The sequence below is a fragment of the Adelges cooleyi genome, unplaced genomic scaffold (assembly GCF_023614345.1).
Source record: "Adelges cooleyi isolate 19-005CV unplaced genomic scaffold, UGA_ACOO_1.1 ACOO_flye_CR_arks_rails_tigmint_CR_PRNA_9, whole genome shotgun sequence".
In the NCBI taxonomy this organism is placed as follows: Eukaryota; Metazoa; Arthropoda; class Insecta; order Hemiptera; family Adelgidae; genus Adelges; species Adelges cooleyi.
The window spans coordinates 14,327,227-14,352,045 of NW_026096579.1; the positions used below are offsets into that span (position 1 = coordinate 14,327,227).

At 31.9% G+C, this 24,819-nt stretch overlaps 1 protein-coding gene across 1 annotated transcript in view; it reads right to left on the bottom strand.

The window, feature by feature from the left end:
- Positions 1-24,581, bottom strand: part of LOC126846560 (lachesin-like) — an 83,368-nt gene extending 58,787 nt beyond the window's left edge. Inside the window, exon 1 of the mRNA XM_050586132.1 lies at positions 24,440-24,581. Within this exon, the coding sequence (XP_050442089.1) occupies positions 24,440-24,512 (73 nt within the window). The 5' untranslated portion in view covers positions 24,513-24,581. The remainder of the gene's footprint in view (positions 1-24,439) is intronic.
- Positions 24,582-24,819: the final 238 nt, after the last annotated feature.

Here is a 24,819-nt window from a genome sequence, read left to right on the forward strand (position 1 = left end):
TGAACTGCAATAAACATTTACCCTTTTTTTTTAACATAATGCAAATACCGGTTTATTATTCCGAATGCTTAACCTTGTCTCTTCTCCGTTTGCTGATTAAACAATTACAAGCCGTAAAACGCTCATCGTTTTAAACTATTCAGTATTCACATTAGAAAACGCACTTATTATAATTTTGTTAAAACGATGCCTACTACATAATATTGCTTTTCAAATTCAGGGTTTTACTCCTTAAACCCCGAGCAATGAAAATGGTTTTCCCATGTTCTGGTTATTAATGTTATGTATACATTGTATACAACTCGAGGAAAACATTTAACCTAAAGTATAAAACGAAACAAAATATTTTGTACTTAACATACTTAATATTTGTTTAAGCGCGGTGTTTATATTCTGAAGTACTTCTCGGATATTATTTATTGAAATTATATACTTGATTTATTTCTTACAAACAATACTGGGCCTCGTTGAGAAGGAACTTTGCGTGGAGGCTCAGGGTTATTACATTACATGAAAAACATAATTATAAATATACAGAATGAACAGTATAATTGGGTACAGAAAATAAACTCCGAAAATGTTAGTTAGTATGTACCTAATCACTTTAAGGTTATTTTTTTAGAATTGTAGCTCGCGGTTGTCGCGGCTGGACCTGTTGTGCGATAAAATAAAAATATATTTTAAGACAATATTTTACAGCTTAAATGTTGGTAAAGTAATATAAACCAATTTGGCCGTTAATACTTTTTACATCGAAATTCAGGACATAAAAAATACTAATGTAAAAAGTTTGCCTCAACCGCTAGCCTTAGTATTCTGTACACGATTTTTGGCCACAGCGCGGTCTTGACTTAAAAAAAAAAACATATGAAATGGTTATAATGACGCACAAACGTTATTGGACCACTAATTTCGTCAGTGTGAAAGTGCAGTGTGACCAGATGTATGATATCAAATCTTTAAAAAATAGCGTGCATTGACCACCACAGCAAATTCCAGTAGGTCTATACAGTGTTCGGTACTCAACACATGCAAATATATACAAGGCCCCAGCCAATTGTTTTACCTACTAATAAATAATAATATTAAGTATTTCCCCTGATTTTGTAATGAAATACATTACTCCAAACCAGGGGTTCGCAATAAGTAAATAATTATGAAGTAAGCGAAAAGGCGAACTGCAGTGTGACCGGAATAGGGAAATTACATTGCTCTGGTAAATATTTTACACTTGTTTTACCACTACCAACATGTGATACAAAACATACGACTTGCCAGTTAAAATATTATCATACTAAATTCGAATTCATCCATTCATCTGTATAGTTGATCAGGGTTATAACTGTGCAGTGTTTAACAACCTATAGGAAAAGTATTTATTTTCATTTAAAGTGGCCACACTGTCGCTCGCCTTCTTGGTTACTTCGTTGCTTCGGTACAGGACATCATACACAGTATAAGCATAAGGGAATCTAAGTAAACTAATCTTAATAAACTAGATTGCTAACTAGAGATAAGAATGGAAGTCGACGTCCGCCATTTTTGTGTGTATAAAATATTATGTATATATATCTGTGGTTCTGTGTTACCAACTTAATTATTGTTATAAACACATTTTCATGTGATAAGGTTATAATTTCCACAAAGGTGGTGGAAAATGGTAACTTCAATTATCTCTATTGGCGGCATGAACACTTAGCAATCTAGTTTAGTGTATATATCTGTGTCAATAAACGATCAGACATATTGAGAAATGGTCAGTGATCGAGTTCAGAGACATGTAGTGGCAGTCATTCGAAACTTGACAACTCCCTCTTTCGTTCAAGCCCTACCAAAGCGTTGTAGGTCCAATAATTCACAACCTACAGCCGTTTGAAACCCCACTATTGTTTTCGAGACACCCTGTATTTTTACTTTATGCTCTGAACGTTCCGGCTGGGTATTTGTGTGTGTGGTTGTTGTACGATAATAAGTCCCTAGGTTGGCAACAAGTGTGCCGGCGGACGAATTTAACTTGCCGTGACACAATAGCGAGGGCGCCAGTAACAATGGGGATGTAAAAGGCTCCAGGCAGGTGAGGGCAGGTATGGCAGGCGGCAGGAACGGGGTCGGATGACAATAAACGAAAAACCGTTCAGACTACTGTCGAACATCGTTAATATTGTTATTATTATTATTATTATTCGCAGAGTAAAATGGTGCGGCCATTGCTGCTGCTGCTGCTGCTACGGATGTGCATTTGGCTAAAGCTTAACGGTCATTTGGAAAATGTTAATCGGTTTTCCGGCACGTAAAAACCGAATCTGCACCCGCGTCACGTCGGTCACAATCGCCCGCCGTTGCCGCTGTTGTCCATTACAATGATTCGGTCGCCGGAACACCGTTGGAAATTTGCACAATGCCACAGGGTATTCCCCCAAAGGAGGGGGGAGGGGGGTGGCAATGGAGAAAGGCGAAAAAAAAGAGAAGAAAGAAATAGAAAGAGAACCGGGGTCGTGGCCCAAAAGGGGTGGGGAAAAAATAAAAAAGATTGTTTTTCATTAACGACCGGTGCGCGAAATAAAAACGACGGTGGCGACTTGCGTTTATTTATTTTTTTTAAATTTTATTTTGCTTACCGACACTACAGGGTGTCTCAAAAATAACGGCGGGGTTTCAAACGGCTGTAGGTTGTGTTAAGTATTGGACCCACAACGCTCTGGTAAGGCTTGAATGAATGTTGTCAAGTTTCGAATGACTGCCACTAGATGTCTCTGAACTCGATCACTTATGTTGTGCGGACGTCATCCTAACAAACTGAACAATGAAGGCTGGCGACACAAACGGGAACGTGGAGAGACATATAGTGACAGTCATTCGAAACTTGACAACTCTCTCTTTCGTTCAAGCCCTATCAGATCGCTGTAGGTCCAAAACAACCTACAGCCGTTTGAAACCCCACCGTTCTTTTTGAGACACCCTGTATTATTGTTATCGTCACACTTAAGACGTGCACCCACCTCTGCCTAAGCACTTTGCATGGCTCCGCATTCGATTAAGGTTTACGACCTTCGGGTCCGGGTTCAATTTATTTCTCGCTTAACCGCGAATCTCAAGACGTGTAAAAAGTAAAGTAATAGAAAAATACATTTTTATTTTTTTACTTAGGTTATTACAACATAAGGTTGCAAGGTTACGTACCGCGAATCGCAGTTGTATCCGCCCAATGGCTTATCTGCATTAAAATTTTATTATAATTAAAAATCCAAGTGAAACTATAGCGATAAATTTGATTTTCTCAGTTTGGCACCGAAGCTAAAAGGTATGTCAGCAAAACTGCTACTGTTATATCTGATTTCTCATCCCAAGATTGGAAACACATCATTGTAAAACCAACTACATATTTACATAATGCGTATAATGGGTACTTGTTTTATGAAAATTGCGCTAAACTAATCCTTGCAAACTTCACATTGGTTTTAATAAATCACTTTTATGTCACTCATTGGGAAATATGCTTTTTGTATTATTTTGCATTTTAGTACAGACACAAGAAGCAGACAATTCTAAGTAAAGAGTTAATCAGCAATTCCTAAAAATGTCTAATTAATTAACTTTGATACGGCTGTACTTGATATACAGCCAGAACCACTTATGGGCAATTAGATAAATAAGTTAATTTTCTAAGAAAAACAGACAATTCGTATAGTAAAGAATCTCTCACGCTGTTTCGTCAAAGTCGTTTACAATATATAAAAATAAAACGAATTACTCAAGCGGTTCGATAAAACGGTTCTGTTATTAGAAATGTTGATGTTCATATTTAAATTGCATCTGTTTTAATCAGTAAAAATATGGGGAAAATGATTATATTTATCCAAAGGTCTTTTTTAAAAATTATTTTATAAAAAAAATGTTGCCAGCAATACAAAAAATAATATGTAACTACAAAAATTGTTTGATTTTTATTTGATTTATTTGTAAATAAATAATGATTACGGCTCTGAGGGTGAAGAGTACAAACAGTAAATTACAATAAACAGAAATTATTAAAACAAAACAAATAAATGATTAGGAAGTATAATCGTTGTAAGCTTCTTATTTTTCCACAATACAAAAAATAGTTATATTTATATATATATATTTTAATTTGCTACAAGTTAACGTTGTGCTTTAAATAAATTCTGTTTGAATCTATATTAAAATTAAAAAAAGGAACCTCGCAAAAGCTATAATGTGCTTAAATTGTAAATATTTCTAAGACGGATTATATAATTTGATTTGCATTTTGGATGTCTTGAATTGCTGTTTTCTTAAAACGATCAGACAAGGATTTTGCCTGTTAACGGATCTAAGCCGCTGCAACGACAAAAGCCGTTGTTTGTTAGAGTTTATCCGGAAGCTCAATGGCTTATCCTGTAACTAAATAAAGCTTAGATGCTTTATGAATGTCATTGTGCCGACAGAGTAAACCTTAAAATGTATCTTGATTCCGCCAACTTCCGGTTCCTGCAAAGGGTTGTAGTAAAATCGCCGTTAAACGATTTTCATTTTTTGTTTCTATAAGTTTCTTCGGACACCTAAATTGGAAGATTAAACGAAATCGTTTGCACAACTCTGATAAGAAGTAAAAAAAAAACCAACATTAGTTTGAAAATGAATAAATATTCGCTTTAAATTTCGGTTACTCTAGTTCTAGTCTGAGCAAGTAGTACTGGATTAAGGTCTCCTAAATTACTCATGCTGATAGTGTTGTGAATATTTTAAATATTTTACACAATAAATTATTATGACTAATTATGGAAAATTGTGAATTATTACAGACTGAACCCAGTGCACATGTAGTTGAAGGTTTTGTTTTGGGTTGAGACGTTTGTGTGTGAAAAGCATATCGCCAGGTATGTGTGTTCTAAATTGTTAATTTTGATCAATGTCTCACATGATTATTTTTGCTTGACAAGAGCATAATGTACACAAAGCTATATTTGTGTAAACCAAAAATGATTGTTCAAACTTAGCACAACACTCGACGTGTCGGTACCACGTATAGACACTCAATTCGATTTTCTTTTTTTGGCACTTCTGGCTGCAACTTAACTTTCTATTGTTGTACGCAAGATTCGATAATGGACTTATATACAAGACAAGCTCTTGACTTGGAGAAAGCGCATGCCGGTTACCAACCCAACGTTATAATATTATTGTTAAGTTGTACATAATAATATATTATGGTTGCCGCACGAAACGGCATTGTAAAATAAATGCAAAACGCCCGTCGAGGAATTTAATTATGTCATATTATTCGCGATGGAAATTATCATATTATTATACTTAAATACTTTTGACCCCGGACCGTCTAGAAACTTAGCCGTGTGCCGTTTTTGAAAGTTTAAAAAGAAAACGATGCTAGGGGCCAAGTGGTGGTGGTGGTGGTTTTGACGTTCGTGCAAGCACCAGAAGTGTCACTGGTCTCATGATTAATCACATACACACACACTGTACATTTTTGTCGCCTTATGGCACTATACATTGCCTGACCCTTCAGCCTTGATCACTTTAAATTACCGGAAATCATAATTGCAAAGGTTCTGGATACTTAACGGTAAGCTTCTCACCGCAGCAAGTACGACTTGACATAGCCAAAGTTCACCTTGTCGAGTGTCACTACTGTATATGTACTTCGTGGAGACCAGACCGTTTGAAAGTTTAATAACGGTATAATCGACTATATTATTATTATTATTATCGAGTATGGGACAAAGCCAATTTAGCCAAGTTAAAAAAAAAATATGTACATTCTCCAAATATCGTAGGCATGCTACTTCGAGTATGTATTTTTTGGAAATAAATTTATATTCATATAATAATCCTGGCATTTTTGGTCATGTTTCATAAATATTTTTAATAAACTGAAAATAAAAATTGTTGTATACCTTACATACTTGTTATTATACCTATTATTGTATGCCTATTTATTTTGTAAACCGAAAAATGAAAAAAAAAATGAGCAGATTTAACTGAAATTTTGTGTTATTATATTCGATAAAATGTAGCGTAAATTCCAGATGATGAAAAATAGGATATGAAAAAGTGGTATGCTATTATCTGTCATAGAAACATAAAAAAATATTTATAGCATAATACATCCAATGAGAAAAGGTAATAGTACATTCCTCGCGACTAACGGTAAGTCTGTGTAAAGTTTAAAAGATAATAATAGGAATTATTCCAAGTTGTAATGTAATATTATAAAAAGAAACAATGTTAAAATTTCAAGTTTCTGTAAAAACATACAGCAATAACGACTAAATGAGCACGAGTATTTTGTTATGGAAATTCTTCGGATTCTTTTTGGATTGCAAGTTATTCATCGGTACGCGGTATTGCAATATATATATATATATATATATATATATATATATTCATAATACAATACAAATTGTTTAAATGGTATTTTCATTCCCACCTGTAGCGATTGTACTATCCTGTATACAGACAGCACATACCATTTACAAAAGGTGGAAACATTAAACAATTGTATAACTAGGGATACATTTTTTTTTTATGATTTTAGGATTATACCGATTTATTGTATGCATACGCTTTAAAATACTTGACTGATAAAACAATGCATGTAACAATTGGCAATTGGTATATTATGTATAGGGCATAGCGATTTGGTGACGTATAATTTATTTTTATCTCACTTGTAAAAAAAAAAAAACAAAAGTCCCCTAGGAGTACAATAGGTCTACAGTACAGGCACTTAAAAGGGTTGTCGTTATTCATGAAATCAAATTTAGAGATACCCACGGACGCTTTTCGGGAGAAGGGAAGGAAAAATATATAAGACGTTCTCGCGTCCGGTCGTTGTTGATTATACGAAGGCACGCGCTCCTGTAGGAAATAGGGCAAAAAAAAAAACGTTCTAGGTACGACTTAGGAACACTTGTGCACATGTATTATACTGCGAGGGCATGTGTAAATCTGATAAGAGCCGAGTGGGATTGTCGGTCAAAATAATATGCTGGGGGCCTGCCTTCTTCAGAGGGATGCGTTTCGGGAGAGACGTGTGGCGCTGCGTTTAGAGTGATAAATATTTAGTCATTCTTCGTGTGGCAGTGTTGTGTGGCAGAGGCAGAGGGCATCATCGCCCAAAAAGGGGAGGCCCGAGGGGGAGAGGGCTGCGTATTTGCCGACAGCGCATTTTATTGGGCGATTAATGACGCTAATTCCAGGTGGCGGTAAAGCTGATTTCGCCAGTACCAAACACACACACAAACATCTATCCCTTTTTTCTTATTCTTTAACCCCTCCGCCTATTGTTCTCCCGTTTTATAGATCAAACCCGAGATTTACACTGCACACACACACACACACACTCGGCGGGTAGTCCGAGACGATAAATCGAGACGTCCCTTTGCCTGTATATACACCACCGTTTTCCCAACGCTTTCCCCTCTTTTAGGTCCACCTGCAAAACACATACACGTGTAAAGATTTTGTCACATTCACGCCCAGCCATTTCTTTTCGTTGTATTCTTTCCCTTATCTTTGTATATATTCGACCACGCAGGCAGCAGCAGCAGTGTCTCCAAATTATCCTCTATTGTAACAATCTACCAGTCCACATTACCCTGGGGGCTTTCGTTTACATTTTCCTTGGCATTGTTGTGATGTGATGGGCAATCAAGGAGGCTATAAAAATTACTGTGGTTTTTATAAAAGAAATGAAAGATATAAGCACATGATATTTTATACAACATTTTTTTTTTAAACGTGCCAATTGAAATGCAATCAACAACTATGTAGTTGTTTTTGAGCTACTAAAGTTTTAGAGAAGGTAAAAGTTAAAAGGAGAAAGTAACATTGTTCAAATTCTAATGTGTTACTAATTATTATTTATTATGGCACTCTAATGTGTACGAATTAATATTGGTATTTTAACACATTTATATATTTTTTTCTTCAAATTATTATCGACTGTATTTAAATCACTCGTGTTTTAATATAATATGAAATATATAAGTAATAATAATTACGGGTCGTATTGATTAAACGGTACAATTAAAATATGCTAATATTATTAATTATAATCATTACGGCTCGGTCCAAACAGTATTGGTTTATTCATATTATTATAATGATAATAATTATTATTGGCTTTGACAATAAAACGTATAAACAACAATAATAACTATTGGAATCAACTTTAGCATAATATTAAATATCATTTTTGTACTGTAGCTAAAAAAAAAAAACGTGTCAAATAACTTTTTATCGTTAACAAAAAAAAAATGTACCCAAAGTATACGAGGTCATTAATTTTCAATTTGCTCACTTCCCTGACCACGTGGCTATAGTTTTATACATGTGACCACCTCTTTGAATCAGACACACACATATATAACTGTTCTGGAACAACGGATTTTGCGTTTATTTAATATAAAAAATGCCCGTTATAGGTGTCTAAACACACGATTACATTGTTAATAAAAAAAACAACAACAATAATAAAATTATCAGACCCGTTCAGTAGAAGGTGTCACATCGGGTCGCCCCTATCAAACTGTATATACTATTATAATAATGTTTTTTATTTTTTATACTTCTACTAAGTATAAGTATTATAGTATATACAGGGTGATCCATCTGATGCGAGACACTCCATTTTGACCAGAAGCCGGCACTGTATTTGAATGGGTAGATTGGAATCGCTTGTCTGTTATTATTATTATTATTATTATCTATATAAGGGATGATGTTGAAAATGTTCAAAGCATTGAAAAACACGTGCCTATACAAGTATAGGTATCCAATCAGATGGATCACCTTGTATCTTATATTATGTGCATTATTTTCATAATCATTTTTGTAAGATTAAAGCGCACGCGACCATTCAATTTATAACGAAGGGCTCGCTTTTCTTTTCAAAAAAAAAAAAAAGTATAGATATTTTTCTTTTTAAAACCTACTCCGCCCTACGTTACGAGCCGGGCAATATTATGAATTATTTTATTTAGCCTTGTTATTTATTATTAATTTAGTATTGTTAATGGCCGCCGGGGCAAATGACTGAGTTCGATACGCCCCCCCCACCACCCCGCTTAAGTATCATGACCCGAGGTCGGGGTTTTTAAATCATTTTTGTTGTTCTCATCGGTTTAATTTTGAAAATATTTTAGCCCCCGGTGTACACTGGTTTTTAGGGCGGCCACGCTTTTGGCGTACTTACCGAATCCTATATAATTGGAATTCGAGCTATTTAACGTTTTAACTGTAGAATTTTAAATCTTCCCGCTACTAAAATGGCCTTCGTTTATATTACAATTATTACAATTATTATTATCAGAGGCTTAACTTGAAAATTACATTTTTAATTATTATTATTTTTTTCTTTATAAAGCTTCGCTCTACTGTAAGTTAGTATTAATAAAAAAAAATAAAGCAAGGTATATACACACATCAGGAAAATTAGCCACTAATAATATTATAATAATAGTTATCAAAAATCAAGAATTTTGCAAAGTTGAAAAGCTGAGTTGAAGTGTGTTATTTGACCGAAGTCTGGTGTTAGTGACTTAAAAATGTTAACAATTTGGTTAGTACCAACGAAAAGTTGTTTTAATTCATCGATAATTATGTCAGTAGTAGGAAAATATTTTAATATCCGGTTTAAAATGGCAAAGTTTCGGAGTCATAATTCGACTTTAAAAGTTTAAGAGCATTTCTTTTTTGTATTTTAGAAAAAATTACTCAGATTTTTCATAAAATTCTTCAAAATGTTCTTGAATTTGGTTGAAGAATTCCAACAGCTTTCATTAATTTTAAATCTGATTGTTGTTGTAAACATTACGATACAAGTTTAAAAATAATTAAGTATTTTTGTTTTAACTAAAAATAATCAAAAGGCATTCAAATTTTTGAAATGATTATTCATTAAATAATGTAAAATGATTAATTTTTATTGAAATATTATTAAAACTTCGAGAATTAACAATATTGTATGAATCGACTTTCAGCTTACACATTCTGATCTTCAAATAGAAAAATGATATTTTGGAAAATCATTTCAACTTTTAGGCCAAAAATCTCACATTGTTGTTCTACAGCAATAATTATAAAAACTCAGAACACATACTATGTATTGGTTTTTAACTAAAACTGAAGGCATATAATTTAGTTTCAAGCGTTGTTCTCGTGTATCTATGAAGAAATTTGGTAAAGTGTTGTTCTAAAGCAAAGAGTGCAATATTTTGGCATTAAATAGCATCATAGAAATAACAATTTAGGTAAGATTTAAAAACCAGCATATTTTAGTTCATAATTCATAGCACATAGTTGATTTGCAATGATACTTATAGATAATACTATTATAGATAGGCAATATCTTAAATGTATTTTTTAGGTACGACAAGAATGTACAAATATTGCATACATAACACGCCGTGTTGTGGTTTTTTTTAGCTGGACACAGTTTTTGGACAATAATAACATAAGTATAGTAATTAACTGATAAAAGAAAATGATTAGAGACAAGAGAAAAGAAATAAATGATAAAATGGTGATAAGAGAAAATAAATATTTTGAGTTAGAGGCTACCCTTTATAAATGTAAAAGTGGTCACATTTATTATTGTTGTCATAATAGACATTGGAACGATTAGTCTTGTTTAATCCCATATATTTTATCATTATTATTATTTGAATATTAGTTAAACACGAGTTCCAAAGTTCTACAACAATTCAATTCCGTCTACTGGCAATTCACAATAATATTCTTGTGTAATTTATTTTTTTTATTTTGTGATACAGCGCAATTGAATTAAACGCCTCAGTAAACAACAAACTGGAATTCAACGTTTTTGTCACGCCACCGAATGACTTTTCGCTTTGAAGAGACGGAATTGAAAAAAAAGTAAAAAGTAAATTGATGTATTGGAAATGTAATGGGATTGAATAATAATAAAAATAAAAAAAAACCCATTTTTACATACGATTTACTTGCGAAACGATACCGTCTTCGGCATTAAGAATTTAACACTTTGGATTGTAAAAAAAACATACAGGGTGTCCCATTTTAAAATACTAATCGAGTTTTCTCTAAAAATACTAATCCAATCAAAAAGTTGATTATTAGACACTTTGAGAGTACAAAGAAGGACGTTAAAAAATATTTATATATATATGGTCCAAAAGTCAAAATGGCCGACTTACGGTCAAAAACATGTTTTTTGTTTTAAAATGGAAACCATGTATTTTTTGAAACTAATGTTCTTATCCAAACTAACAATTTTTGTTGGAAAAATTATTCGGTAAACCCATTATTTGTAAATGAAGTCTCTAGCTATTTTTAGATTTGTTATTTTATTATGTTTTTGACCGTAAGTCGGCCATTTTGACTTTTGGACCATTTTTTTTTTTAACGTCCTTCTTTGTACTCTAAAAGTGTCTAATAAACAACTTTATGATTGGATTAGTATTTTAAAATGGGACACTCTGTATAAAGGCATAAGTCGTTCGAATGGCAACAAGACTTATCCAAAGAAACGAAATTAATTATTACCCGTAACTGTAGTTATTCTATAAAACATTTTTAAAGACGGTGTGTTATTGATTTTATTTTTATTTTTATATTATGCATTTTTAACGATGGTAACCTAAACGATAATACGCCATAACGATGTTGTAATTTTTTTTATCATTATTATTCTACAAAAAGGAATCAATGCAAGGAACGTTGTAGAACGTAAATACAGGTTCATCGTAACGCCGCAATCGATTTTAAGCTATAATTTATTTGGTCAAATAAGACGTCTTGCAATACTTACACAGCATTTGTAGCAAATGATAACCATGACCGGAAACCGTTGACCTCAATGTGAACGATTCCGCCGGATGTTTTCTTATAGGGGTTGCGGCGCATATAGTCTTTGAGTTATTTAGTTAATTTATACTAAGGGCAAGGAAATAGCAAAATTTCCGAACAAAGACAACAACATAGGAATAAAGCATATTAGCAGAAAATAACGGTATAAATAAAGTATTAACATTTATGTACATTTTTTACAACATGCATAATTTTTTAAGAATAAAAAAAACTTCTTTACAACACCACAGGAGAAAATGTAAGCATTCAAAAAAGATTCAACTATGTTCATCAAATGTGGCAATAAAAATGACTACCGTCCAAGTTCATAACGTTAATAATAATTAACCCTCAAATAATAGTTGGCATATTGTTTAAAAATCCAAGATGAATTTTTGTCATCGAAGGCAGTGGCTTACTTACTATAATTGTTCATAACTCAGTTCGCGTTATCGTCTCAATCGTCTGTGATCGATTTGAGTTTAACAAAAAAAAAAAAGTATTAAGTAAGACTCGAAGAGAATTTCAAAGTACTCTTCAGTAAACTTCAGAGCTTAATCTGTTACTGTGCGTTGTTACACTCGGTGGGTTTTTCCCGGGTAAGGTTATACTTGGTTTTTCTCGAAATGTTTGCTTTTGAAACAATCATTCGGTCGTTTTGTTGCGTTTAATGAATAATAATGAGTTTGTGTGTGAACCTTAACACTCATTGGTTTTGTTGTATGTAAAAAAAAGAACGGCATACAAATGTGTACCATTGAAGAGTGTACTTAAAGAGTGGCCATTGTTACGTACGCGACATTTGTTTTAGCAACAGGGTCGAATGAGGGTTGTTTAATCCGGATTAAGGTCATCCGTTAGTTCTTTTCTGCTGTAGTGTGTACACCCTGTACAAAAGCTCCAAGCACCCACCGCTGTTTTATCATAATAATACGGCCAAGCCATCCTCCACACATGTGCTGTTCAACAGTCTGATAAATTGAATTAACCGCGTTTCAGTTGCAATGCCGATGAACAATGTTCACACAGATCTTAAAACACTGTAACGATTTTTTACCAGTCCAATCCTTTTCGTTGAAAACAACAAAATATGCTAAATAATCGATAAAGTTACAAAAAATAAAAATTTTTACCAATTTCAGTGTGTGACTTTATAGCAAATATTTTTGATTTAAATCCAATACAATCAGCCGGTTTCACCAACTAATGTTGAATACACTCTTAACACAATGTTAGTTAACAATTCATTTAAATTTAACATCTGGTAAAAAAAATAAGTTTCACCATAACATTACTATTGTTAAATTTTATTTGTTAACAAAACGTTAGTTGGGTTACCAATGCGGTTACTTCGATTACAACGTTCTCATAAGTTATTAAGATATGTGATAACTGATAAGTGATTGTATTATTTAATGTGAGTAAATTGTTCTACTTTTAAAAACTGTGTCTTATCCCTAATGCATCACTCTGTACATATTTTAACAGTCATTTTTATGGATTGCCGAAATTTAAGTTGTACTTATAATTACAAGTATAGTATATTAGTTTTGTTGGTTATATTGTTTAGTATTTTCTAACACATATTTTAAAATTAAAACGCTCATTAATATTGATTAGTTTTTGCAAAAGATACATTTTGTTTTACCATACATTTTCACAGTTAAAAAAAAAACATGTTTCATTGAAATAAATAATATTATTTTACATACACGTAACACCAAAAAAACGGTAGAATTTAATAACAGTAAATTCCTGAATAATATTTTTAAGCGTGTGTACTGTGTACTTTATATATATATAAATGTATTACTATCGAGTTTGAAGAGTAAATAAAACATGGTATTATTTTAAAACTCATGCAATGTTTTATAAAAATAACGGTATGATAAAAAGTATAAAAATTAATTCAAATTAAAAATGTTGTTCAGCGATGCGGTACTGATTGTTTTTAATTGAATGGAACCAATATAATACACCACTTGCACCCCTATGACTTACGGCTATGCAATGATAGCCGTTAATTAATGATTATTGAAATTGATCGCGGTTAGGTAATTTCACACAACGCGGTAGGTTTTTTTTTACCACAAAAAAAACATAACATTTTTTTAGTTACCGTATCAATTAAAAAATATTAATTACCCGCATTACACGAATAAGTGTGACAAGGAGCGCATCGTTATAAAACTAATACCGCTAACTTTAAAACCAGATAGTGCACTTCACTGTAAAACAATAGATTTTCAAATAACGTTTCTTGATTGCGGTTTAAACTTAATGCAATATGACCAAGTTATAGAGCCGAAAATCGTGTACACACTATTCACACAATAGTAACATAAACTGATAAGAAATACTGATAACAATTAGTTGATTAACCATGGTCGATAATGATAACATTACACAGATGTGTGATCAAATTTCTTTGACCATACTGTATATAACTGCAGAAGGATTATTATTTTTTTTTTCATTATTTGGTCACACTGACCTGAACTTATTAAAGCTCACAGATATACCTATATATAATAAACTAGATTGCTAATTGTGCATGCCGCCAATAGAGATAATTGAAGTTACCATTTTTCGCCATCTTTTTGGAAATTATAATTGTTATCACTGCGCTATCTAGTATTATTTAATTTGTGCTAAAACCGTCTCAATCTCCACACCGAAGCTATAATATTATATGATTTCCAGTTGTCAATACGACATTGGCGGTAAAACGATTGGTACGTTAAACATTTTTTTTTTTTGTAACGTTTTTACAACAGCTGTTAGTCTAGTCGAGATCGATTTAGTCTAGTCGATTGATTAATCGCGTTTGTGTATTAATTATGCGATTTTAAATTGGTTTCGTTATGAAGTCAGCGGTTAGTTTGTCGGCGTGCTCGCCAAGGATTATAAATAATCGTTCGGTCATGTCGTGGTCGGATATAGATGTGCGTGTTTTGTGTACAGAGAGAGAGAGGGATGGAAGAAAAGAAAAAAAGCTTTAGCTCAAACAATGAAACCGACGAAAAACAAGAGTGGTGTTTTTGAATTTTTTATTCCCTCTGTCGCCCAGTGACAATGTGATGAGGATTGGGAGGGAAATTAACATTTTAATATGCGTTAAATTAATGGGATGGGCCTACCCCCCTACCCCCTCGTTATCCTTTCCACCGGTAATCGACCATGGTATTACTTGTGCTGTGGAAATCCCCACTTAAACAAGGAAAATAGGCCAGCAAAGACTCAGCACCTTTTTTTGTTTCCATCGCATACACAACACAATAGTTACAAACATTTAATTATATACACCCGTCCGTTAGGTTTGGCTAATTTAGATTCGGACAACGACCATATTGTTTTCACACTTGCATATACAGAGTGAGAAAAAATATAATATCAGCTATTGTCATTAGAGAGTGCTTTCAATGAGGAATTCTGTAACCGAAACAAAAAAACAACAACATATAACCGTGAATTATTATTAATAATTATTTTGTGAGCCATTCCAATACACGACTGTGGTTGGTAATAATCCTACAAATACAACCGTTAATATTTAATGGCTATAATTATTGCATTTATTATGACCCCGGATATAGCATTAAATACCACATGATAATATTATGTGTACAAACAAAATTAATTTATTGATGTAATTTCCTACTGCAATATTCTATTGAACAAAACAGTATTTCAATGTAATAATTATGGTGCGACTATCTATTATTTCTGAACTTGTTCTAGTTATATAACAATATTATTTTATTACCGATAGTTTAAAATCAAGGTAATTACTGTAGACAAGGTGTTTTTTTGACTACAGTATAAAACACATAGTACAATAGTCGGTGGATACAGTATTTTAGAAACTAATATGAAACTATACCTAAACTACTATGAAATTATATATATCTTATATATATAATATATGTCATTAAAGTGATTTGTTTTACATTATTGAACAGTCTATTCAAGTTGGAACAATTTGATCAATTAAGTAAAGTGCGTGATGTTGCTGCTTACCACTTTGTTTACATTATGTTTTTATTCTAAGAGGGTACTCGCGTTAATAGAAACTCGAAATGGCCTGTTCAAATTGCATGAACATATATTAGAACTTTGTTTATTAGCTTTTAAGGAATTATAAGGGTGGATCATTAATAATTATACACGTTCGTGTCACTTGGGGTATTTTCGAAAACATACGTTTTTGGATAATATATTTATCGTTTATTGCAAAATAGAGTGGTGTACAGGTATATAAATTGAACACAGGGTAGGTTAGGTGTTATTAACAATCTGTATAGTGCCCAGCGGGTTCACGCCACTTATATCAAAATTACCAATCAATAAGTATAAATACACAATTAGTAAAATATGTCTCGGCATGAAAACTGTCGTGTGCAACGTTAGAAACAATGGTGAGATTGTTTTTCTTGATTCTGTTTTGATGACATACTTTTTTAAAAGTTCAATATACAACGTTGTATTTCTATGGAAAAGAGGTACCTACCAATAAGTGGGGTGGGGGAGAAGGGGGCTCTAAGAATTTTACAAGTAACATAAACACACAGTACAACAATTGGTCGCTAAGTAAAAACTACTGTAGTCCAAAGTTTTTACAAAAAAGTAAAACTTCTTCATTGCTGCAGCTAACTAAAGGTTATTTGTATGCCACTTGTTTGGAAAACATGGCCTGAGAGGTTTTTACTCCATCCAAGAGACTTGGCGCAACTTCCACAATTGTAGCCAAATAAGTGTAGCCGGTAAACACTTTTTTCAGCGTTCTCTTTGATACACATTGTGTTCGGGGCGACGCCTTTTGAACTTTGGACGAGAATTCAATTTTGTAATATTTATGAAAAAAAATAAACCCAGCGAATGCATATGGTGCGTGTATTAGCAGAGCGTTACATCTAACATTGCTTAACCCTTCACTGCATAATGTTCCATTTATGGAACGATTGTATTTATTTTTTATATCTGCTCATGCTATACATCTTTGTATGCACAATGTTCCATATTTGGAACAACTCTTTAATTAGCGTTTTCCATGAAACCAAAACTCAAAAAAATTTATTTTTATTTTTTTAAAGTAGTATTAAGTACATTTATAGCATATGGTTAAAAAAAAATTCAAGCAGTGAAGGGCTATAACTTTGTAACAGTTGCAGGACTTTGTGATTTTTTTTTGTTTGGATCTACAAAAAGGTTTATACGATAGGTATCTCAAATAAAACCAATATAATATGTGTTAAAACTTAATACCACTTTTATATATTATTACATGTTATACAAAACGTTTAACACTGATAATGGTTCATTTTGCGTTATAATTGTTATAATATTTTTTTTAGTAACTGTCGGTTTAAAATGCAATTTACAAATGAATGCAATTAATTAATAATATAGGCCCAAAACTAGTTTATAATGGAATAAAATAAATGATAAGAAACTTTTTGCACTGTTGTAAATTATCTTTTTGGCATGTATTATTTTAAGTTAATGCACGTTTTCATATATGCTCGCAGACAATATGTATAAAAAAAAATGAGAAAATATTTAATAAACACTATTGTTACCATCTTAGAAATGTATGTACAGGGTTTACTGCTTCAGTAGGTTTTATAGTAGTACCTATAAGAACATTGTTTGCAGATGTCGCAGGAAATAAATTTAATTCGTTCGACTATAAGTGTACAACGAAATTGCTTGAATATTTGTGTTGTTTGTTTCCTGACAACAGAAGTAAACCTAATAGAATATTTAAAAAATAGTATTATGTAATAATCATCAGTTAGAAATAGTCGAGTCATGGAATCGAATTGAAATACATACAATTTACTATTATACATAATTGTATAGATAATAATAATAAAACACTTTGGTTAAACAAATTACAGGAATGATGTAAATTATAGTGTGTACAATATGTAAATATCATGCAGTATTTGTTGAATATTCGATTTTTAGTTATTCGATATTTGATATTTAGTTATTAACCGAATTTTCTGTATTTTAACTTTTAAATTACAAAATTTGCAACCGTCGATGGTTCAACTTATTGCAGCTATATGCAGCATTAAATATAATCTGCATTTATATCGCCTATATGATCATTATGTATAAATCCTTCTTTTTTTTTTTTGGAATTGTTCACTAGCAAACAAAAAATCGTCTCGATGACTCAGACAGCAACGCATATTGATGATGTTATAGTTGTTTGTATTTATGCTAAAAGCATCGTCAGATTAAAAAACTGTTATTATTACAATAAAAAAAACACTGTAAATGTGGATTTTATAGACAGTGTTATGTTATTCTGACTTCAGAGGCGTGTACCTATACTATGGGATTTATTGGACAGGCCAATTATATTTTTTCGGATTGCATTTTGTAGTTTCCATTCTTGCTTTACACGCCAAGGGTTGTGGGGGTGACCGGTGAAGGATAAACACGCGGAAACAGCGCTTTACCTAGGTCGTAATTACGACACGAGTATATAGTAAGTACGCTTTTGACTTCCTTGGGGCAATAAGTAAGCAATAATGGTGGCTAGGTGGAAAGAGCAGGGCCCAATCCAGCAAGGGAATAGACTATTATAATCGTAAAGCTCATGTCGACCGCGACGTTTGCCCCACAAACCGTGACGGGCACTGGCCGGATCCGTTGCTTTCCTTTTCTAATTTACTTTAGCTGCTCTCAAGTCTCAACGCAATATATACAGTAATAGATGGGCACTTGCCGCCTGGTAAGTCAAAAGTCAATTGCCACCGTTCCAGTACCAGTCTACCGATCAATTTTGATAATTAATAAATGTTCCTAACGAGCAAAATGGAAAAGGCGACAATTAAAACCTACAAACTTTTTTTTTTAAACGAAAAACGTCATGTTTCACCTTCAAAATGCCATTTTAGACCAAACAAGTGTCTTGTTAAATACAAAGAAATTCGGACAACACTTGTGTAATTTTTTTTAAGAACACAAAACAACTACACTTTTTATCTTGTTGAAAAATTCGTGTAATAGGCATAAAATGTCAAATTAAAATGGCTTTTTGGATTTGAAACGAGATAGTGTTTGACGATATTAAAGAAAAACCCGTGTACTTAACTGTAATTAAAACTTTAGGAAATTAAGCAAACGGAGGAATAATTGGGGGAAATTTAAATAATGATACCTTTTTACCTTTCAGTATTCATTTTGAGCGTTGGACTATTAGTGTTTACTTAATACAGGGTGATTTTTTTTATCACAGGCCACTCAATAATATATTATGTGACCTAACCTAGCCAGATTTGGAAAACTATTTTTGAAGTTATTCAATTTTTAAGTTTAGGGCAAGAGGAAAGGTGGAGTGTAGTATATTACCTATTTTTATTTGCAAGCACTTCTTAACTTTTAAACTCTTATAACTTTAAAAATATTGGTTCAAAACTGGTTAACTTAACCGGTCAACATTTTTGGTAAAATTTTCTTAATCAAAAAACGAAAAAATCCTTTTTTGTCTCGCGATCAGTAAGGCGACTTATTAAACCGTGTAAACGCGTTTAGAAAGTGATTATTTTTAGAAGAGCGCTGACAAGGTCGACAGATGCTTTTATGGGCTTTTGGGGGAGAACCATATTATATTGTATCTGTCGTGTATTATGATTATACGTATAAAAAACACACGTGTCAGCCAGCGACAATAGCCCAAGATGACTTGACTTGGGAAAAATGTTTGTTAACAAAATAAAAACACACACACACACACATCTTAGCAGGTTCGCCGGATTTTACGATGCAGGGATCGGGGGTAGGGGAGGGTGGTTGTTTTTTTCCCTTTTTGGGGTTTAGTGCTTTTCTTCGGTAGGTACGTTTGCCCGGGAACAAATCCGTTGGAGAAAAGTAGAAACTTATTTACTATCTCAAGAGCAGCGCCCGTGTCGTTTTAGTACCAATTTTCTCATTTTTGTCCCTTTCCTAGGCACTTTCCCCGACCCTTGCCGCCCGGTATAATAACCCCGTCGATTGTTGAAATTTATGTGTCTCGAGGAGAAAAAAAAATGATCATTTCCCCTATTGTACACACAACACAAAAATGCAGCAATTTGTCCAGGAGGCCGCGTTTGTCGTGAAGACTAAAAATAATAATTGAAAACTGTTTTGGTCGTTACCGATCCGTCTAATTTGGCCACTTCAATGGAGGGGTTACTTATACACCTACCGTGGTAATCTTATCCGTTCAAGATTATTTTCTTTGTACACAACAACACCTGAGCACATATTATATACAAAGCGAATAACGCCAACGCGAGTGTGTTTTACGTTGTTCCGGCCCAATGCATAAACCGTTTGAAAGTTTTTTTCTTCTTGCTGCTTTATAGTTTCATTCGTTATTTCCTAACTAACTCGTTTGCAATGAATTATGTGACGGCATAAATAATACAAAGTTCATTTAAAAATTACTTTTAAAACGTCTGATTAAAACTTTTTCTATTACGTTGTATTTTATAATATGTAAATAACAATCCACGCGAGCGAAAAAGCGTACCCGTGTTTTTAAAGGAACACACTTGCGGTTAGGTTAAGTTTAGGTGGAGAGAAAAACATTGTTAATATACTTGGAAGACAGAAATTCGAACACATACCTGGAAAGTATAAAGTTACCAATATGAATAATATGACTACATTAGCTGATTACCTATTACTGCTAGAATTTTTTAAGGTAACGATTGCATGGCTATCCATTTAAAAAAGAAACCCGGATTTTAATAAATGTGGGCTTATTTATCTATACAAGATCAACGAGAAACGGACACATGCTTTTCAACTGAGGTAACAATGCAGAATTGGATTATACTAAGGCACACAATTAATAGTTTTATAGTTAACAAATACAAACGATAAATTTAAAGTATTTTTTTAATAGTTTGTAAAAATCGTATAATGCAGTACTTGTCGTTAAACCTCTTAAAAAAACTTATTTATTTTATGTGACCAAGGGCGTTAACTTTTAAGGGCTAGGCTAGCTTAGGTTAGGTTAGGTTTATGACTATGTTTACTTTGTCTGTAAGTTGAGTACTAAATTCAAATATTACTATGCGCTGGAGGGCTGCTAATAGTGTATTTTACCCTCAATTGTTTATGCGTAATATTATTATTGATAAATATTTTCAGTTTAAACTATTTGTTATTAAGTACGAAGAAAAATTTTCGAAGTTCTTAGGCACGGTCTGCTTTTTTTTTTAGTGCAAAATGCTGCTTAATGAACATAGAAAACACACCTCGATAATAAAATATATTATGATTCTTATTAATATAAAACATTATTACTTCTTTAGGAAGCATTAAAGTATCAAAACCATCGGATATTTTGCTTTGGAGCCTGTTTAACAAAAGCCCCGGTAGCTATACAGGACGTTTATGAATAAATATTTATGTGCACATTAAAGAGTAAAGACCCCTCCTGACCAAGAGTAACGCTTTGAAAACATTGTCAGACAAAGCCAAAAAAAAAAAAACTTCTCGATGTAAAAAAAAGCTACACGGCGATAATTTATTACTTTTAAGCCTTTTAAAATTTGTATTTATTTATTTTTTCACGAGTGAACTTTTAAACGTTATTATATTCTTAATCATTTTTTTTTTTGCCAAAACTAAATATGCTTATTATTATTTTATGAGTATACAGCTAAGGTAATTTTGCAATTATTATTAAAACAAATAGTCTCATACATTATGCATGTGTTAGTTTTTACTCAAAATAAACATAACCAGTCGTCCACACGGTGTTGGATGCAATGAAATATTATTTTTTAGCTATAAACGTAACTCAAAAATGACAGTTATCGTCGTATAAACAAATAATTGTACCTATTGCTTTACTGATTGTTTAAAAAGAAAATGATAATACCTTCTCAGCTTTGCATGGAAGCTAAATCTTCACCCTAACGACAATAGCAAAGTTATGTCACTTAATCTCACTTGACAATGTTTTATGCGGCTATCGAAATTGATCAATGATCACAGTTTTTTTTGGCGGAATTGCCAACCAAAATTGTTGTCACTACAAATGCGATTATACCAAAAATAAACGGTACAACAGATTTTATATGAAAATTTCGTTTTAAAAACCATTCAGTCGATTTAAAAGGTGGTCTTTCAAAAGCGATTGTCAATTTATTTAATTTCAATATTCAATAATTGTACATTACACATGTATATTATAACAATTAACCTTTATTCCAATTGTTGAACGGTTATTTTATAGTCTATAATATAATACCAAGTCTGTAATTACATAAAACATATAATTGTAATATTTTTCTTGAAACATCTAAGGCAGAAGGTCAATAGTTACACCATACAATAAAAAGTTACTATTCATAATAGCAAAAACTTTTTTTTAGTACTATGTACGTATCTAAATTTTACGGCTACTGTAGAAATAATAATAAGTAAAAAAAAAATAAATAATAAGAAATCTTCTACATTTTTGCTAGCTAGCAAATATTTTAACATCACATTTAATGGTGACGCCATAAGCTCTTGGTAATATGTACATAATATACGATTTGTCATAAAGATGTGTACGACGCTTTATATTAAATTGTCTTTTTATTTTCAATCCTTTCTTTCGATTTTTTTTTTAAAAAAAAAAGGAAATGTAGTATTTTTAAGTGGATTGGATGGGAAAATGAAAACAATCTACTTAACATATCTTATAGTCAAATTTAATCATAAATATAATATAATTATTATTTAATTTTGAATACATATTGGTGCTATTTAAATAATTAGAAGAATTAAGCGTTAATTGAAAAATAATAATCGTAACGTCACTTGTAGTTGTTAAAAACCGTTATGTTATGTTTAGTAATTTTAATAAATCAGGTTATAAATCTTTAGGAAGTTCCATTTTTGATTTTAATAGTTTCCTACGGTAAGTCACCGGATATTAATTTTATTCATAAATATTTCAATGAATAATAATGAAAACGTTGCCTATAGAATAAAAAAAAAATATATTTTTATTATTCAAACCGTATTAATGGCGTTCAATGTGATTATTATTTTGTATAATACGAATTTAAATTACTCATTAATGGAATACCTATAAAAATATTACTTCTACAAAATATGTATAATAAAAACTAAGAAACTGTTTTTGAGTATAAAAAACATTGGGAGTATAGTACGCTGAATAAATATTGTTTTTTATCCGAATTAAATTTATTTTTCAAGTTCCTGGATGACAGACAGCCAATTATTAACACACCATGGCACATAGTTGTATATTATGGTTACTATATATATTTTATTTACCCGATCATGCACAGTTATTCATATTTAGTTTGTATCGTTCAAACCGATGATTTATTATAATAACAGACGATTATTATTATTTATTCTTTTTATAAACAGACATATATTTCAACTTTGATATGCAGCTGAGAATGTATATTTAACCATATTATGTTGAAAAATTTCCCCTTTTCCACCTCAAAACTGATAAAAAAAAAATGAATTACATAAATGTAATTTTTAAATTTCGACAACAAGGTCATTAGTAAATTTTTTAGATTACATACATATATTATCATGGTTACAATTACAATACTATCTTTATTGTGATTTTATCACATAAAGTTATAATATTATTTCCAGAGACTTGTCACCTCTCAAGTTCTACTTTTTCCTCACTGAAATTCGCAGTGTTTTTTAATTATTGTTTAAGGTTTTTACTAACTATTTTATCAGTTTTGAAAATAGTCTGTTCGAAATATCTAGTTTGTGATTTTAAAGTGTAATATTTCAGCTTTGAGAATTAAAAATTCAAAAAACATTGATTAGCTTTCAAGTAAGAATTTTTAAATAAAAAATTAAAATTTTCCGCTCTAATAAAATTAAAAAAAAATTGCACGAACAATAGTACTTAGAGTAAAGTTAGGATTTGAAATTTTAGGGATTTTTTATTTTAATAGACTTTTTTTGTGGACACAAAGAAAGAAAATATTATTTTTGATTGTAACAAATTTTGTAGGTAATCGATTTTTAATTAAAAAAAAAAAATTAACAAACAAAATTGATCAAGTGTAGCAAAATTGTTTATAGATGATTTTAGAAACATTATTTAGCTTTTCAACTCATTCTACATCAAACATACCTACTGTTTATAAGAGTACTCAGATTTAAGTTTTAAAAAATTATTTAAATTCTTCATAACATTTCCAAGGCATCGATCGTGGCATAATATTTTAAAATGATTTATTTCATCTTAAAAATTGCAGTTTTTTACATTGAAATAATCAGTTAAAAATAGTCAAATAAATAAATAAATAGTTTTTTTTAGGTATGTTTTAGTTAGAGTAGAAAATATAATTATTTTTTTGTACAAAAATAGATCCTGTATGCGTTATAAAATTAAAAACAATTATAGATCCTTCTTTCCAGTGGTAATAATAGGTACGTTTAAAAATGTTAAATTTTAGTGAAAAATTGCCTAAACAACGCGCCTTAATAAATACTAGTGTAGAGGCATGTTGTCTGGAAGTAAATACGAGTACTTATACTTCTACAGGAAATAATATTATAACATCAAAGTACTTACCGAGTGACATGGCCAATATTTTGGCAGCCAGTACAAACACCGTGGCGGCTGTCATGGAAATTTCACCGGTCATCGCGTATGCCTAAGCCGAAAAATATTAACAGGGGAACTACGGGGGGAACGAGGAACCGTTACCGCACGTGTCCGGAGACAGACTAAAGTTGCCGGCCGCTAAGTATGCTCGTCCCCGTACTACCGTGTAAGGGCGGTGCGCGTGATCAACGTTAGCCGGACCGTCGCCGTGTCAATCGTTTAGTTCCTGGCCGGAAACAGTACTGGCACACTTTAATAACATTATTACTATATGTATATTCAGCCGATTTCACCGACATTTGTTAAGGATTCTACTTATTGTTAATTATACAATTAGTTAGTGAAAA